The sequence below is a fragment of the Microcebus murinus genome, chromosome 14 (genome assembly GCF_040939455.1).
Source record: "Microcebus murinus isolate Inina chromosome 14, M.murinus_Inina_mat1.0, whole genome shotgun sequence".
Taxonomy (NCBI): Eukaryota; Metazoa; Chordata; class Mammalia; order Primates; family Cheirogaleidae; genus Microcebus; species Microcebus murinus.
Window position 1 is genome coordinate 30,467,973 of NC_134117.1, and position 18,159 is coordinate 30,486,131.

At 40.4% G+C, this 18,159-nt stretch overlaps 1 protein-coding gene across 2 annotated transcripts in view; it reads right to left on the reverse strand.

Annotated features, from left to right (window-relative positions):
- The window catches only part of CYP2C9 (cytochrome P450 family 2 subfamily C member 9), a 40,928-nt gene extending 23,065 nt beyond the window's left edge, over positions 1-17,863 (reverse strand). The window contains exons 1-5 of one of the 2 annotated variants that reach the window (XM_012766410.3): positions 17,487-17,862; positions 15,761-15,923; positions 15,437-15,586; positions 7,091-7,251; positions 5,425-5,601 (exon numbers count right to left, since the gene is read on the reverse strand). In XM_012766410.3, coding sequence (XP_012621864.2) covers positions 5,425-5,601; positions 7,091-7,251; positions 15,437-15,586; positions 15,761-15,923; positions 17,487-17,642 — 807 coding nt within the window. In that variant the 5' untranslated portion in view covers positions 17,643-17,862. Of the gene's footprint in view, positions 1-5,424; positions 5,602-7,090; positions 7,252-15,436; positions 15,587-15,760; positions 15,924-17,486 lie in introns of both variants that reach the window. The other variant, XM_020280596.2, reaches the window with a different exon arrangement.
- Positions 17,864-18,159: the final 296 nt, after the last annotated feature.

Sequence of the window (18,159 nt, forward strand, 5' to 3'; positions counted from 1 at the left end):
CTACTCAGGGAAATATCTGTTGTCCTACTTTGTGTTTTCTGTTTCTTTCTTCTCCTTGCTCAAACATGCTATTAAAACTCTCTGGTGAATTTTGGTTTTCTTTCAACTATTGTGTTTTAGCACTAGAATTTCTATTAAGTTCCTTTCAGTAATTTCTTTCTCATCATTGATATTCCATATATTTTTGTGCATTTTTCTCTTATTTTTTGTTAGTTCTTCGTACTGTTTTCCTCCAACTCTCTCAGGATGTTTAAAACATTTAATTTAAAGGCCTTATCCTGTAAGTCCAAATGCTGTGCTTTTTCAGGAATATTTTCTGTCAGATTCTTTTTTTTTGGTATTAGTGGGTTGCATTACTTGTTTCTTCAAATTTTACCACACCTACAAATAAGAATCTACCAAAAAGAATTGGTGCATATCCTGTACAAATTATTCCACAGCATTGAGAAGGAAGGAATCTTCCCCAACACATATTATGAAACTAACATCACCCTGATACCAAAACCAAGAAAAGACACAACAAAAAAAGGAAACTACAGCCCAATATCCCTTATGAATATAGATGCAAAAATTCTCAAAAAAATCCTAGCAAATGAAATTCAGGTACTTATCAAAAAAATAATCTATCTCTACCAAGTGGGCTCATCCCAGAGATGCAGGGATAGTTCAACATATGCAAGTCTATAAATGTAAATAACCATATAAATAGAAACAAAAACAAAGACCATATGATCCTCTCAATAGACACACAGAAAGCATTCGACCAAATTCAACACCATTTTAAGGTAAGAATGCTAAACAAAATAGGCATACACAGGACTTACCTAAAAATTATACAAGCCATATACAACAAACCCAGAGCCAACATCATACTGAATGGGGAAAAATTGAAAGTATGCCCACTTAGAACCAGAATCAGACAAGGTTTTCCTCTACCACCACTTCTATTCAACATAGTGCTGGAGGTCCTAACCAAAGCAATCAGACAAGAGAAGCCAATCAAGGGCATCCAAATGGGGGCCAAAGAGTACAAATTATTGCTCTTTGCTGGCAATATGATCTTATATTGAGAAAACCCCAAAGATTCTGCCATGGAACTACTGGAATTAATAAACAAATTCAGCAAAGTCTCAGGTTACAAAATCAATTACAGAAATCAGTAGCATTCCTATATGCAACCAACAGTCAAACTGAGAAACAAATCAAAGACTCAATATCTTTCATAATAGTAACAAAGTAAATAAAGTATCTAGGGATATGTTTAACTAAGAAGGTAAAAGACCTCTATAGGGAGAACTATGAAACAAGACAGAAGGAAATAGCAGAGGGTGTAAAATGGTGGAACACTATATCATGCTGACTGGTCAGCAGAATCAACATTATAAAATGGCTATACTACCCAAAGTCATCTACAGATTCAATGCAATTCCTATTAAAATATCAATATCATTTTTTACAGATACAGAGGAAAAAATTCTACACTTTGTGTAGAACAAGAGAAGACCCCGTAGAGCAAAAGCAACCTTAAGCAAAAAGAACAAATTGGGAGGCATCAATTTACCAGACTTTTAACTATACTACAAGTCTATAGTAACTAAAACAGCATGGTTATGGCACAAGAACAAAGACATAGACCAATATAATAGAACTGAGAACCCAGATATAAAACCATCCTCATATAGCCATCTACTCTTTGACAAAGCGGACAAAAACATACACTGAAGAAAAGAATCCTTATTCAATGAATGGTGCTAGGAAAACTGGATAGCCACATGTTAAGACTGAAACAGGATCCACACTGTTCACTCTCACAAAAATCAACTCATGGTGGATAACAGAGTTAAACCTCAGGTGTGAAAATACAAGGGTTCTAGAAGAATATGTTGGAAAAACTCTTATAGACATCAGCATAGGCAAAGAATTTGTAAAGAAGACCCCAAAAGCAATCATAGCAACAACAAAAATAAATAAATGGGACCTGATCAAATTAAAAAGCCTCTGCACAGCCAAAGAAGCTGTCACAAGAGCAAACAGACAACCTTCAGAATGGGAGAAAATATTTACATGTTAGAATCCAATAACAGGCTGAAAACTAGAATCTATATATATAGAACTCATGAAAATCAGCAAGAAAAAAATCAAACAACCATATCCAAAAGTTGCTTAAGGTCATGAACAGAAACTTTTCAAGAGAAGATAGAATAATGGCTAACAAACATGAAAAAAATGCTCAACATCTCTAATCATCAGAGAAATGCAAATTAAAACCAGAATGAGATATCACTTATCTCTAGTGAGAATGGCCTCCTCAAAGGGTCCTAGCACAATAAATGTAGACATGGTTGTGGAGAGAGAGGAACACTCATACATTGTTGGTGGCACTGCATACTAGTACAACTACTGGTAAAAACAATATGGAGATAGCTCAAAGACATACTAGTAGAACCACCATTGGACCCAGCAATTCCATTACTGAGCATCTACCGAAAAGAATAAAAGATATTCTTAAGAAAGACATCTGCACTTGAATATTTATAGAAGCACAATTCACAATTGCAAAGATGTGGAAACAACCCAACTGTTCATCAATACATGAGTGGACTCATAAAATGTGGTATACGAATACCATGGAGTTTTATTCAGCCACAAAAAAAAAAAAAATGGTGATATAGTACCTCTTATATTATCCTGGATAGAGCTGGAACCCATTCTACTAAGTGAAGTATCCTAAGAACGGAAAAACAAACACCACATGTACTCACAATCAAATTGTTTTTAATTGATCAGCACTTAAGTGAAAATATAGTAATAACATTCATCAGGTGTAGGGCAGGTGGGAGAGGGGAGGAGGGTTTGGGTATATACACACCTAATGGGTGTGATGCGCACCATCTGAGGGATGGACATGCTTGAAGCTCTGACTTGGGGTGGATGGAGGAGACAAGGGCAATATATGTAACCTTAACATTTGTACCCCCACGATATGCTGGAAAAAATGAATAAATAAATAAATGAATAAAGACAGACAGTATGTCACCCAAATGGCTAATTAGATACCCCTAGCATTCATCCTGTTCTCAAAGATAGCCAAAACAATGAGGATACAACTACATTTTGATGAAAATAACTAAAAGAGACAGCAAGAGCACATCAAAGGAATAACAGAAACACTGAAACTCAGTATAAACATATAGAGGATAGAAAGAAACACTAGGCCTCCACAACCACATTCCTCAAGTGGGATCAGCTGGAAACCAGGAGGAACTTACATCCCTACAATAAAAAGGTAAGCAAGAGTATCCCAGCAATCCCCCATCAACACTTTGAACACTTACAGGCCTCAATACTGGGGACCCTTACAGTCTTCACAGGCATGAAACTCAACTGAGGGAGTTGCCTGGAGTCCACATAGCTGTGCTAACCACAGAGAAGGAGCTGAAATTGCCCTACTCTCTGTGCTCTGCATGTCTATTGTGTTACACTATCTTGGAACTGGAACAAAAGCTGTAGGGGATCTTGCTCCAGGGATACGCAGCCATGGATCCCCTTCATCCCTAAGGCTAAGCCACTGTCAAACCACCCTCATATGGTGGCCTGACATCTCCATGGGAAGCTGCAAACAGCTGTTACCCCCTTTCTTGAGGGCCAAGCAGAGGTGAGTATCTCCACCTATCTCTCTCCAACCTCCAGACAGGAGAAGAAACTGTGTACTCCCACCAGGTAAACACTTTGGAACCTTTGTGAAACTGCTCCAAAAACTCCTACCAGTTGATGCTGTGCCCTGCCCTACAGGACTTTAACTGAAGGTATATCAGGCATCCTCAAACTACAGCCTGCAAGCCACATGTCACCCACTGAGGAAATTTATCACACCCTCCGGGTGTTTTTGCCGCCACTGCCTGTCCTGCTTAGCAGCTGACTTGTCCCAGGCCCACAATGCACACTCTCCAATGGTCTGAGGGACAGTGAACTGGCCCCCTGTTTAAAAAGTTTGAGGTACCCTGGCAGTCAAGGGAACAGTGCTATGGTGGTACCATTCCATATAACCTTCCAAGCTGCTGCTGCATCCCATCACCCTGTGCTAGAGCAGAGGGAATGCCAGGCACCTAGGGAAATTGGCTACTCAGAGCAGTCACACCCCTCTGTGCCTGAACTAAGGCAGTACCCTGCCTTCCAGGAAAACAATACCTTTCCTTCTCAGAAAAGTCACACTGCCCTGATGCCTAAATTGAAAAAACAACCTGCATCCAGGAAATGGTGCCTTGACTACCAAGAGCACTCATACACCCCACGCTTAAGTCAAAGTGGTACCCTACAGGGGTGAATTTTCTTATTGTTTTTAACTTTTGACAGTTTGGCTATCATGCGCCATGGCTATCAACCCCAAAACAACCTCATGTTTGGGGTTGTATGTATTTGGAGATCTCTGAGCTTCCTGTAACTGGATGTGTACATTAATTGGTAGACTTGGAAAGTTTTCATCTATTATTTCATTAAATAGGTTTGGGCTCTCTTCTAGAACACCCAATACTCAAATATGCAATTGCTTTACGATATCCTATATGTAACATAATTTTCATTCATTCTTTTTTGGTCATCTGCCTTTATTTTTTTCTGTCTGGGTTATTTCAAAAACTTGAGTTAAAGTTTGAATTTTTTTCTTCAGATGAGAAATATATTGGAGGAGTGAGAGAAATTGGCTGACTAAAGACGTCAATCCTCAGATTATCTCACAACAAAGAAAAACTTTCAGGTGAAAAAGCATAGCCCAGGTAGAATGAGGAAAGAGAGCCAGAATGTACTGAATATTCAATAGGAAGAAGTTGCAGAGCAGAACAAAAAGGAGCAAGATTTTGGCCCCAAGGAATCTGTAGTCCCACATAAAGAGTAGGTGGGAGTTTATAACTTTCCTCTGCTCATATTTGTAGCAGGCTGTTGGCTTCCCAACTGTCAGCAAGCCCCCCTACCCTGATGAGCCCAGGAAATGCTGCCATTGGCAAATTGAGAATTCCTTAAGTACAGACTATCCAGCTGCCAGCCCACATGGGGCTGCTTCCCCCACCATAGTCTCGAGCCCAGATGGCAGGCTCCATACTGCTGGTGCATCCATTGTGTGCCTCTATCCTGTCCAGGGTATCTCCTTTTCACTGGATCCCAGGCAAATATTCCCCAGCATGCACATGGACAACCATAAAGGTCATGGGAAGTACAGGAGAGCTACAGAATTCCCAGAATTCTGACTCCTAGGGTGGGCTGCCCCTAGAGAATGGGGAAGTACCTTGAGCCACATAGCTTTTGGAGACAGAGGAAAGTGGAACACATGCTCTCCTCCACCTGAGAGATCATGGCTTATGATGCAAATTTCTCTTCACCAACCTTGAGGAAACGTGTCTGCAGAGTGGAGTCCATATGTTAACATCTTACCTGCTCCATTTTGATCAGGAAACAATCAATAAAGTCTCGAGGGTTGTTAACATCCAATGATTCTTGGTGTTCTTTCACTTTCTCCAAAACATAACTTTTTATAAAAGCAGCATTGTCAAATACTTCTTTAAGGGTCGCTGGGAAATAATCGATGAGAGCAGGGAAATTATTGTAGATCTAAAAGACAATCAATAATTTATTGAATAAAAAATACTAATTGGCTGGGCGTGGTGGATCACGCCTGTAATCCCAGCTCTCTGGGAGGCTGAGGCGGGCGGATTGCTCGAGGTCATGAGTTCGAAACCAGCCTGAGCAAGAGCGAGACCCAGTCTCTATTATAAATAGAAAGAAATTAATTGGCCAACTAATATATATATAAAAAAATTAGCCGGGCTTGGTGGCACATGCCTGTAGTCCCATCTACTCGGGAGGCTGAGGCAGCAGGATTGCTTGAGCCCAAGAGTTTGAGGTTGCTGTAAGCTTGGCTGATGCCACGACACTCACTCTAGTCTGGGTATCAAATCGAGACTCTGTCTCAAAAAAAAATACTAATTGAACACATATGCCATAATTGAAGCCCTGGTTAGAAATTATAGTTATAAAATGAACATATGGTGTCCATCTTCAGGGAGAAATTTTTATTGTGCATGTATAGTAATTCTCAATGCTTATGGAAAGATTCGAGGGAGAAAATATTCACCAGGGAATCAAATATGATAATTATTTCCTAGACTTATACATAATTTTTATAATGTAACAGCATCTTTTTGTTGTTTCATTTTTATACCAATTATTCCCCACAACCTTGAAACATAAGATGGAATGAATTACTATAATTCACATGTTGTAGAAGACAACACATTTTAAGTGAGTTTGGGCAACTTGGTTGAGAGCACAAAAACTAGTCCCTGCTTTATTTGTTTCTATCAAATAGCCTCAGAAGGGAATCTTTATTTTTAGAAGCAGTGGGGGCTCAAATATACCTTGAAGTCAACTGTCCACCAGAGCAATTACATGACTTCTCTAAGATCACACAATTATTGTCTAGACAGAGTGTGGGATATGCCAATTCAGCACATGGTAAAATTGTCAAGGTTATTTCTGGTTCATACACCATAAAACTAACCATTGTCATTTCTAACCCATTTACCTGTTGGCTAGCATGCCACCTAAGGCATCAAACGCCACTGCCCTAAGCAGTATTGTTTCCTGGACATTTTTGGCAGAGTATTTCTATGGTCCTACAGATTCTCTTTCCTTGAGAAGATTTTGTCTCCCTAATTAGGCATTTCTGACAGGTAATATTACAAAGAAGTCTAGAAGTATTGACTGACAGACAAGCCTTTTGGGTAACAGAAGCATTCAGAAAGGGCTTGGATGTTCATTGAGTAGGCATACTTTGAACAGTTAACAAAGTACTTTATAAAAACAGGACCTTGGGTTTAATGGAAAACTCACTTTATAGGAAGTTAATGGGCTTGAAATCCTACCCTATTATTAGGCATTAATCTCTTGTGTGTAATATAAAGAGCTCAGCCATCTTTCCCAGATCTTTGGTCCATCACTTTCTTGGCAGAATAGTGGTATTGAAACATGCCCTTCCCAGCTTGGTCCTCAGAGAAAGAGAATAACTGGTTTTTTCAGGAGAAAAGGATCATGGTCTCACCTGCATCCATGGGGAGCTGAATGCATTGACATTAAGATGTACTTTTTCCATCAACTTAAGAAAATGCTCATCTTTATAATCAGAACGACTGTGGAAAATAATGGAGCAAATCACATTGCAAGGAGCACAGCTCAGGATAAAAGTGGGATCACAGGATGAGGCTAAAGAATTGAAAACAATTTTAAAATACATTAAAATATAAATAAAAAACAATTGGTCTTTGTTAATAGGTAAAGGTAATTTAAAATATTTAAGGAATATCTGAAATACAAATTCCCTTAACAGTGAAAAAGAATTCAGCATGCATACAATCAACACATCACCTTGACTTTAACCTAAGTTGGCCAATATAACCTAGATGGTTAAATAATGGTTTTGCAAATACTCAACTGTCATCTATCTACTGCCTTTGTTTATAACCTTTAAAATCAAGGTGTCTGTCATTTTCGAAAGAAGGAAAAGACATTATTTGAAAACCTAATAATTCAAGTTTTCAGAGCAGAATCAACATCTGTCTGCAAAACTTGTTGACAATAAAGCACTGAGATAGAAAGGGAGAGAATAGGTGTGGAAATGGAAACTTTTTATATATAATACTAGCTCAAAGAATCATGTATTGAACTAATAAAGAGATACCAAATAGAGATAAATTGATAACGAATTCATGTATTTTGAGAAACAGTGTAAAAAGTAGAATGTATCAATGGTATGTACAGGAGAAGAAAAACTAATAAAAAAATCAATAAGTATAAGATGGATTTTTTTGCCACGAAAAAACAAATGAGAATTTTTTATTTGAAATTTAAATCCTGGGTAAGGAAAGCAAAAATGATAAATTTCTAAATGCAGATCTTTTTCTTATACCAATTTTTTTAAAAGAACAAATTTTCGGGGGAGAATCAAGATGGCGGACGAGAAACACCACCAGAAAGAGTGTCTCTGCAGAAAAGACAGATTCTAGAAGAAATTAGAAAAAAGAAGCAAGAAGGCGAGCATACAGCAGACAAGGGCCGAAAAGAGGGGTACCTGAGACCCCGGGAGACTCCATAGGAGGAGGCTGTGGAGGAGAACGGAAGCTGAGACTGCCGGAGCAGCCCGGAGACCAGCAGGAAGGGTAGGTGGATAAATCACCTTTCCCCTCCCCTGCATTTGGGACTGCTGGTGGGCTCCCCAGCGGGTGGAGAGACCTGTGGACACCAGCCCAGAGACGGCCGCCGCCAGCTAGTGGTGAGCCTGTAGTGGACATGGCACCAGACTCCCAAATCCCTCACGCACCTCCATGTGCTCAGACCTGAGCCACGCGGCAGGTGCCATATTGCCTCCTCCTCCCCTCCGCCGACCCTACCCTCGATGCCCAGAGAGACAATACAGCCACCAGCCGGAGGGACCTCCAGGGAACGGGACCTTCCCTTTTGGGACCCTACAGCTGACTCAGGGGAACTCAGACTGTGAGCTCCCTACCCGCCAGCCCTCCCAGGTGCTGCTGGCATGGTGTTCCCAGGAGAACGGTGCCAACTCAGAGGCTAAGAGATACAGACACAGCTTGGGCTCCATGTGGGTGAATTGGGACCAGAAATCCTCTCCCTGGTGGGGCTATAGTTTGAACTGTATCCCCACCCAGAGGCCGGATCTGCAGACTAGATCCCGTGCACCGAGGTCTAGCATTGCCCGGGGCACAGAAGGGATATTTGTGAACAGCCCACTGAGGTGTGTGTGCCTCCAGGGGCAGATCAGTGTCCTACAGGGCAACCCTTCCACCAAAGGGAGGCCATGCTCCAAGCCCAGGCAGCGTTTCTGTGCAGGGAACCTCCCTGCCAGCATCACAATCCGGGGAGGCCTGCTGACGTGTGGTCTGGCCTGCAGGCAGAGGCCCAGGAGTAGCTGTGGAGTTGGGGAGGGTGTAAAGAAGCGAGGCCCGCTCCAGACTGCGGATCTCAGACAGCTGCATGCCCACACGCAGACTTTCTGGCTGAGCGGGACCATTCCAGCCCCACCCTGACAGCTTTTCCTGGAAGCAGAGAACAGAACTTTGACCCCTGCTAACAGCATTGGTGGTGCCTGAGGGCAGGCTTACCCAACCCAGCTCCACCCAGAACAAGAGCTGATAACAGGACACAAAAACAACAGCATAGCCTGTTGCTCCAAGCAAGCGCCACCTACTGACAGGGATGGCATCCTGCACAACCTTATCACGGCACCCATTGACTCATTATACAGGGAGTGGTCGAATCTCACCCACAGACACCGCCTAATGACTCAGAAACTAAACAAGGCATGTGAATACTCAAACAAAAACCTAAAGGAAAGAAACAACAACTGATCGACATGGGAAGAAATCAGCGAAGGAACTCAGGAAATATGAAGAACCAAACTGAAAACACACCCCTAAAGAGGAGCACCAGCACCCTAGAAATGGACACCAACCCAAATCAGGCAACCAAAATGACAGAAGAGGACTTTCGTATGTGGATCATGAGAACACTCACCGACCTGCAACAACAACTCAATAACCAACACAAAGAAACCACAAAAAGCCTCCAGGACCTAGAACAAAAGTTCACTAACGAAACAAACACAATGAAGAAAAGTTTAACCAAACTCCTGGAAATGAATAAACAATTCAGGGAACTACAAAATACAGTGGAAAGTCTCAAGAACAGGGTAGATCAAACAGAAGAAAGAATCTCAGAGATTGAAGATAACACCCTCGAACTAAATAAAACCATCACAGAGATAGAGCAGAGAAACAAGAGAAAAGAGCAAAGCCTACAAGAGCTGTGGGATTATGTGAAGAAACCTAATGTGAGGGTCATAGGGTTACCAGAAGTGGAAGAGGACAACATCCAAGGGTTGGACAAGCTATTTGAAGATATAATAGAGGAAAATTTCCCAGGTCTTGCTCAAAATCTCAATATACAAGTTCAAGAAGCTCAGATGACCCCTGGGAGATTCAATGCAAACAGGAAGACGTCATGACATGCACTCATGAGACTGACCAAAATATCAGGCCCTTCTAAGAGCTGTAAGACAAAAGAAGCAAGTGACATACAAGGGAAAGCCAATTCGAATGACACCAGACTTCTCTAATGAGACTTTACAAGCAAGGAGAGACTTGGGCCCCATTCTCACTCTTCTGAAACAATACAATGCCCAGCCTATAATCTTATTCCCTGCAAAACTAAGCTTCATATATGAAGGAGAAATAAAGACATTCTCAGACAAGCAAAGTCTCAGAGAATTCTCCAAGACAAGACCGGCCCTACAAGAAGTACTCAAAACAGTGTTACACACGGAACACCATAATAAAAACTCACGAATATAAAAACAAATAAAACCCAAAGATTAATGGCCAGATAATACAATGGCTCAAGACAGAAATCAAAGCAACAACATCCAACCCAACAGAATGAACAGTAATTTACCTTACCTATCAGTTCTCTCAATAAACGTAAATGGCTTAAACTCTCCACTCCAGAGACATAGGCTGGCTGAATGGATAAGAAAATACAGGCCAAGTATATGCTGTCTTCAGGAAACACATCTAACCTGCAAGGATGCATATAGACTAAAAGTGAAAGGATAGAGATCAGTATTCTAGGCAAGTGGAAGCCAAAAGAAGGCTGGAGTGGCAGTTCTAATTTCAGAAGATTTAGTTTTTAAACCAACAAAAGTAGTGAAAGACAAAGAGGATCATTGTATAATGGTGAAGGGGACACTTCAACAAGAAGAGATAACAATTTTAAATGTATTTGCACCCAACTTAGGTGCACCCAGTTTCATAAAGCAAACCTTACTGGATCTAAGCAAATGGATTAATAGCAACTCCATAATCACTGGAGATTTCAACACCCCACTGACGCCACAAGACATATCCTCCAAACAGAAAATTAATAAAGAAATAATGGACTTAAACCAAACCTTAGAACAAATGGGTCTGACTGACATCTACAGGACATTCTACCCAAAATCCACTGAGTATACGTTCTTCTCATCAGCTCATGGGACATTCTCTAAGATTGACCATATCCTAGGACACAAAGTAAACCTCAAGAAATTAAAAAAAATAGAAATCATACCATGTACCTTATCAGATCACAGTGGAATAAAAGTAGAAATCAACCCTAACAGAAACTCACATTTCTACACTAAAACGTGGAAATTAAACAACCTCCTACTAAATGATTACTTCATAAATGAAGAAATCAAAATGGAAATAAAAAAATTCTATAATCCTACACTGCTGGTGGGACTGCAAACTAGTTCAACCTCTGTGGAAAGCAATATGGAGATACCTTAAAGCGTTACAAGTGAATCTACCATTTGATCCAGCAATCCCATTGCTGGGCATCTACCCAAATGATCCAATGACACTCTACAAAAAAGACACCTGCACTCGAATGTTTATAGCAGCACAATTCATAATTGCAAGGCTGTGGAAACAGCCCAAGTGCCCATCAATCCAAGAATGGATTAATAAAATGTGGTATATGTATACCATGGAGTACTATTCAGCTCTAAGAAACAATGGTGATATAGCACATCTTATATTTTCCTGGTTAGAGCTGGAACCCATACTACTAAGTGAAGTATCCCAAGAATGGAATAACAAGCACCAGATATATTCTCCAGCAAACTGGTATTAACTGAGTATCACCTAAGTGGACACATAGGTATTACAGTAATAGGGTATTGGGTAGGGGGGAGGGGGGAGGGGGGCGGGTATATACATACATAATGAGTGAGATGTGCACCATCTGGGGGATGGTCATGATGGAGACTCAGACTTTTGGGGGAGGGGGGAAATGGGCATTTAATGAAACCTTAAAATCTGTACCCCCATAATATGCCGAAATAAATAAATAAATAAATATTAAAAAAATAAAAATATAAATGAATAAAAAAAAAATTCTCTACTCCTACACTGCTGGTGGGACTGCAAACTAGTTCAACCTCTGTGGAAAGCAATATGGAGATACCTTAAAGCGATACAAGTGAATCTACCATTTGATCCAGCAATCCCATTGCTGGGCATCTACCCAAATGATCCAATGACACTCTACAAAAAAGACACCTGCACTCGAATGTTTATAGCAGCACAATTCATAATTGCAAGGCTGTGGAAACAGCCCAAGTGCCCATCAATCCAAGAATGGATTAATAAAATGTGGTATATGTATACCATGGAGTACTATTCAGCTCTAAGAAACAATGGTGATATAGCACATCTTATATTTTCCTGGTTAGAGCTGGAACCCATACTACTAAGTGAAGTATCCCAAGAATGGAAAAACAAGCACCAGATATATTCTCCAGCAAACTGGTATTAACTGAGTAGCACCTAAGTGGACACATAGGTACTACAGTAATAGGGTATTGGGCAGGTAGGTGGGTGGAGGGTGGCGGATATATACATACATAATGAGTGAGATGTGCACCATCTGGGGGATGGTCATGATGGAGACTCAGACTTTTGGGGGAAGGGGGGAAATGGGCATTTATTGAAACCTTAAAATCTGTACCCCCATAATATGCCGAAATAAAAAAAAATTAAATTAAATTCTAAAAAAACATTGTTAAAATGTCTATACTACCCAAAGTGATCTACAGAGTCAATGTAATCCCTATTAAAATACCAACATCATTTTTCACAAATATAGAAAAAATAATTTATTCCTCATATGGAACCAGAGAAGATTCTGCATACAAAAGCAATCCTAAGCAATAAAAACAAAATGGGAGGTATCAATTTACCAGACTTCAAACTATACTACAAAACTATAGTAATCAAAACAGTTTAGTAGACGCACAAGAACAGTGGAATAGAACAGATGGATATAAAATCATCCTCATATAGCCGTCTAGTCTTTGACAAAGCAGACAAAAACATACACTGGGGAAAATAATCTTTATTCAATAAATTGTGCTGGGAAAACTGCATAGCCACATGTAGAAGACTGAAACAGGATCCACACCTTTCACCTCTCAAAAAAATCAACTCACACTGGGTAACAGACTTAAGATGTGACCCTATTAGAATTTTAAAGGAAAACATTGTAAATACTCTTCTAGACACTGGTGTAGGCAAATAATTTATGAAGAAGACCCTAAACACAATCACAGCAACAAAAATAAATAAATAAATGGGACCTGATCAAATTAAAAAGCTTCTGCACAGCCAAAGAAACTGTCATGAGAACAAACCGACAACCTATAGAATGGGAGAAAATTTTCACAAGCTACACATCCAATAAAGGGCTGATAACTAGAATCTATCTAGAACTCAGGAAAATCAGCAATAAAACATCAAACAAACCTATCAAAAACTGGGCAAAGGACATGAACAGAAACTTTTCAAAAGAAGACAGAATAATGGCCAACAAACATATCAAAAACTGCTCAACATCTCAAATCATCAGGGAAATGCAAATCAAAAACACAATTAGATGGCCCTTTTCTCCAATGATAATGGTCTTTATAAAAAGTCTCAAAACAATAAATGTTGGCGTAGATGTGGAGAGATAGGAACACTCATTCACTGCTGGTATGACTGCACACTAATGCAACCTCTGTGGAAAGCAACATGGAGATATCGTAAAGTGAAACAAGTAGATCTACCATTTGATCCAGCAATCCGATTACTGGCTATCTATCCAAAAGAACAAAAGACATTCCCTAAAAAAGACATCTTCACTCGAATGTTTATAGCAGCACAATTCACAACTGTAAAGATGTGGAAACAACCCAAGTGTCCATCAGTACCTGAGTGGATTAATAAAATGTGGTATATGTATACCATGGAATACTATTCAGGTATAAGAAACAATGGCGATATAGCACATCTTCTATTTTCCAGGATAGAGCCGGAATCCATTCTACTAAATGAAGTATCCCAAGAATGGAAAAAGAAGCACCACATGTACTCACCAGCAAACTGGTTTCACTATGCAACACCTAAGTGCACATATAGGAATAACATTTACTGGGCATCAGGCAGATGGGAGGGGGGTGAAGATGGGTATATACATGTTTAATGAGTGTGATGGACACCACTGATTGATGGACACACTTGAAACTTTGCCTCTCGAGGATTGGAGCGGCCAAGGAAACCTATATAACCTAAACATTTGTACCCCCATAATATGCTGAAATTTAAAAAAGAAATAATTGATGCTGTTATTTCTACATAGTATAGTGGTAATACAGAAATAACAATTGATGAAAATTGCACTAAGTTACACCTAAGCAATTAAAACTATACATATGCCCATTGCTAGCCAGAACTGTAGCATGGCCTAGAAAGAAACCCACAGACATGGCAGTGAGGCTGACTGTACAAACATAGTCCAGTCCAGGAAAAGCACAGGTCATATGGTTTGCAATGGATAAGGGTGTACTGGGGTCATTTCTATAAGCACCATTTGCCAAGTATTTTCTGGTGAAATGTTCTGGAATAGATAACTCACGTTTATAATATGGAGAAAACATTGCTCTTTAATTCATTCTGAAAATGAACTCAAAACTTATATTCAGGATTTGTGATTTGAAAACAAAAACAATGTTTGGGAGATAACAGGAGTTGTTGGGTAGGGATGAGGGTATGCAGGTGGCAGGGCAAGTAGTTACACACTCGGGTGGCAGGGCAGGCAATAGGGGGAATGTGGTCAAGGGCCAAGGATGAGGACCAATAAAAACAAAGAAAAGACAGCACAACAAAAAGAACTTGAGGTTGGGGACTTTTCCTGACTGGCCATTTGTAGAAGCTAGGAGCTTATGACCAAATGTGACCTTTTCCTGACTGACATAGTAAAACTCACACCACCTAGTGCCATGACAGTTTGAGAGCCAGACATACAAGGACAGAAAATGGGAGGGTACATGATTCTGAGAATTCCCACCCACTTCCCAAAGAGACATGAATATGCCACCCCAAGCTTAATATATTATTAGGGATTAACATAAAGGACAGATGCTAAGCCTGGGATGACACTGTTCCTTATTGGGTCAGTCCTCTTTCTATTGAACTTAGGAGTGTACTATCCTTTCTATACTCTGTCTTTAAACTCAGGGTCGTCTCCACTCATGGGAACAGACCAGCGCAAGTCTCAAAAATCACACCTGACATGATTAAGTGATCTTTTATGGCCATACTGTATGCGTAATCATGCCTGTACACACAGTACAGATGCACACAAGTTCCCTGTGCTCTCCGCTTCAAACATCTTCCACTGCAGGGCTGACAATAAGGACCCATAATGAAAGATGTGGCTACCCCTAAATGTGTCCAAGGACATCATTAGAGAAGATAGTAGTCTGCTAAGGTAAATGATACAGAGTAGAGTCACCCACCCTCAGTTTTTCTCAACTCCTCCACAAGGCAGCGGGCCTCCTCTTGGACACGTTCCTCAATGCTCCTCTTCCCCATCCCGAAATTCCGCAGGGTCATAAGGGTGAAGCGCCTGATCTCCTTCCATGTATTTCCGTTGCTGAAAGCGATTCCTACCAGAATGGGAAACAGAAACAGAAACTAGGAGGGAAATCCCAGGCAAGGAGGGAGCTGACACTCCACAGCCATGTGGGAGGCCAAGCTCTGCCCTAGGAGCTCTTTAAGACTCTGTTGGCCATCCTCCCCACCCCCTTTACCACTGCTGACTCAGGCACAGGCCCACCTACCAAGCCCTTTATTAATTCTTTCAGCCACTGGGAAATGGCCTCTTCCAGAAAACGCCTCTCCATGATCAATCAGGGCTTCCTTCACCGCCTCATATCCATGCAGCACCACAGCGGGCTTCGTGCCAAGATACACAGTGAACACCGGGCCGTACACTTTTGAGAACTAAGAAAGAAAATATGGAAAATAGCAGAAGAAGTCACTATTTGTTCCATATATATTATGCCTAATTGGGCTGATGTTATCATTATATTGTTATTGTTTTCATTATGACACACACAGCTTCAAATATTTCTGAATTTTATGAATAAATATCGTGGTGATTGTTACAGCTTCCACTTACAAATGGACTATGCTATGCAAGGCTTTGGCCCAGCCAATTTGTACACAGATTATAATTAATCCTCACATCAACACATTCAGCAAGTTTATTTGGTCTGTTTTAAACAAAGAAACTGAGTTCAGAGAATTCCAAATTCATTTCCAGTGTTCCATAGCTAATATAAAAAAGAATAAAATTTGAAATTTTGCTTATTCAAACCCTGATGCTTGAGCAAATTTAGCACCCTCATGCCCACTCTGAGACCAATACCCTCCTGCCTATTTCAGGATCACCTCTGAAGGTCTTCTCGTGGGGATCCTGACCACACAGCCATGTGATGAACATTAGAAAGCTGTACTTTAAAAAGCCACTCCAGGTGATTCTAATGCCCACACAAGTTTGGGACCTGCTGGTATTGCTAACACAGAGAGGGTGCAAACCACAGAGGCAACCCCAGGATGTGTGACATCTCCTGCAAGAACGATTTCTTCCATCCAACAGCATTCTTGGCCACGAACAGAAGCTATGTGCAGAATTGAAAAGAATTCTGACACCACCAATTGGGCATTCATTGGTTTCTTCTTTCTTTAATTTATTTATGCTAATCCTGAACACATATTTCCTTGACAGCAGGCATAAAATGATTCTTCAGAGAAGTTAAACTTTCATGACTATTCTAAATAAAACACATGGTGGCAAGGCATGGTGGTTCATGCCTGTAAATCTAGCACTCTGGGAGGCTGAGACAAGCAGATCGTTTGAGCTCAGGAGTTCCAGACCAGCCTGAGCAAGAGTGAGGCCCCATCTCTACTAAAAGTAGGAAGAAATTATCTGTAAAACTAAAGATATATAGATAAAATTAACCAGGCATTGTGTTGAATACTTGTATTCCCAGATACTTGGGAGGCTGACACAGAAGGATCCCTTGAGCCCAGGAGTTTGAGGTTGCTGTGAGGTAGGCTTACACCACAGCACTGTAGCCCAGGAAACAGAGTGAGACTCTGTCTCAAACAAAAAAATAAATAAATAAAACAAAACACATGGCCAATAGAATAGATAACTGATTGAATGAAATCTCTAATCACACACTTCCCTTACCATTTACCTCGATACAAAAATCATAGCAATTGGCTACAAAACAAAGAAGGGACACAGAACTCCAAACTTTTGCCACTTTATCATTTTGATTCAATCCACAAAGTCCTAAATGTTTCTCTATTCACAAAATGCATTATTCCATTTCACTATTTCTGGCAATGACAGACTGGAAAAGGCAACAGAAACGTCGAAGTATTTTGCTGCACAATGATCCACTATGATAGTGTGCCACTAGGAATATATTTTGTCTAAAAATAAGGGTCAGTTTACTTGCCCATTGCAAGCCACTGGAGGAGTGTAATACTTACATTGGTAAAGGATTTGCCAATGTCCTTAGCATCCACCTGCAGGATATTTCCAATAAATGGGAGAGGAGTGGGGCCAGGAGGGAGCTTCTTTCTCCCAACGGTCTGTCTCCAGAGGAAAAGGAAAAGCAAACAGGAGAGACAGAACACCAGAACCATAGTTGGGTCCGTCGCAGCCTTCTCTTCTTGCCAAGACAACTGTGAGCTTGGACTCCAAGGCTTTTATAACACTACCTGCTAAATCAGTGTGTGGCCAATCAGTTAGTTGCACTTCATGCTGTCTTTTGAGTGGAATTTGGCCTATTGATAGAGATAAAAATAAAATGTTCTTTAGGCTTATTCTCCTTCACTGCAGTACCCTCCCTGTAGATTCTGGCTTAATTCTACTATGTTGGAGTCCAGGTATTGGTAGTTAAAACAAATAAAACAAGTGGCTCCAAGGTGCAGCCATGATTGAGAAATACTAAAGTAAATGATTTGCTCTAAAAAGTTACTCAAAATTCTAAAGTGTTGGATTAATGAAAAGCTATGACCCTGAGAGGAATCAATGTATTTTATGCCTTGTATATAAAAAATGTTGTAATGCTGTATCAAAGATTAGCAGACTTTGTCCTTGATAATGAAATCGTTTCAAATAGTCAATATGCTCTGCTAGCCATAGAACAGTCTAAAGACA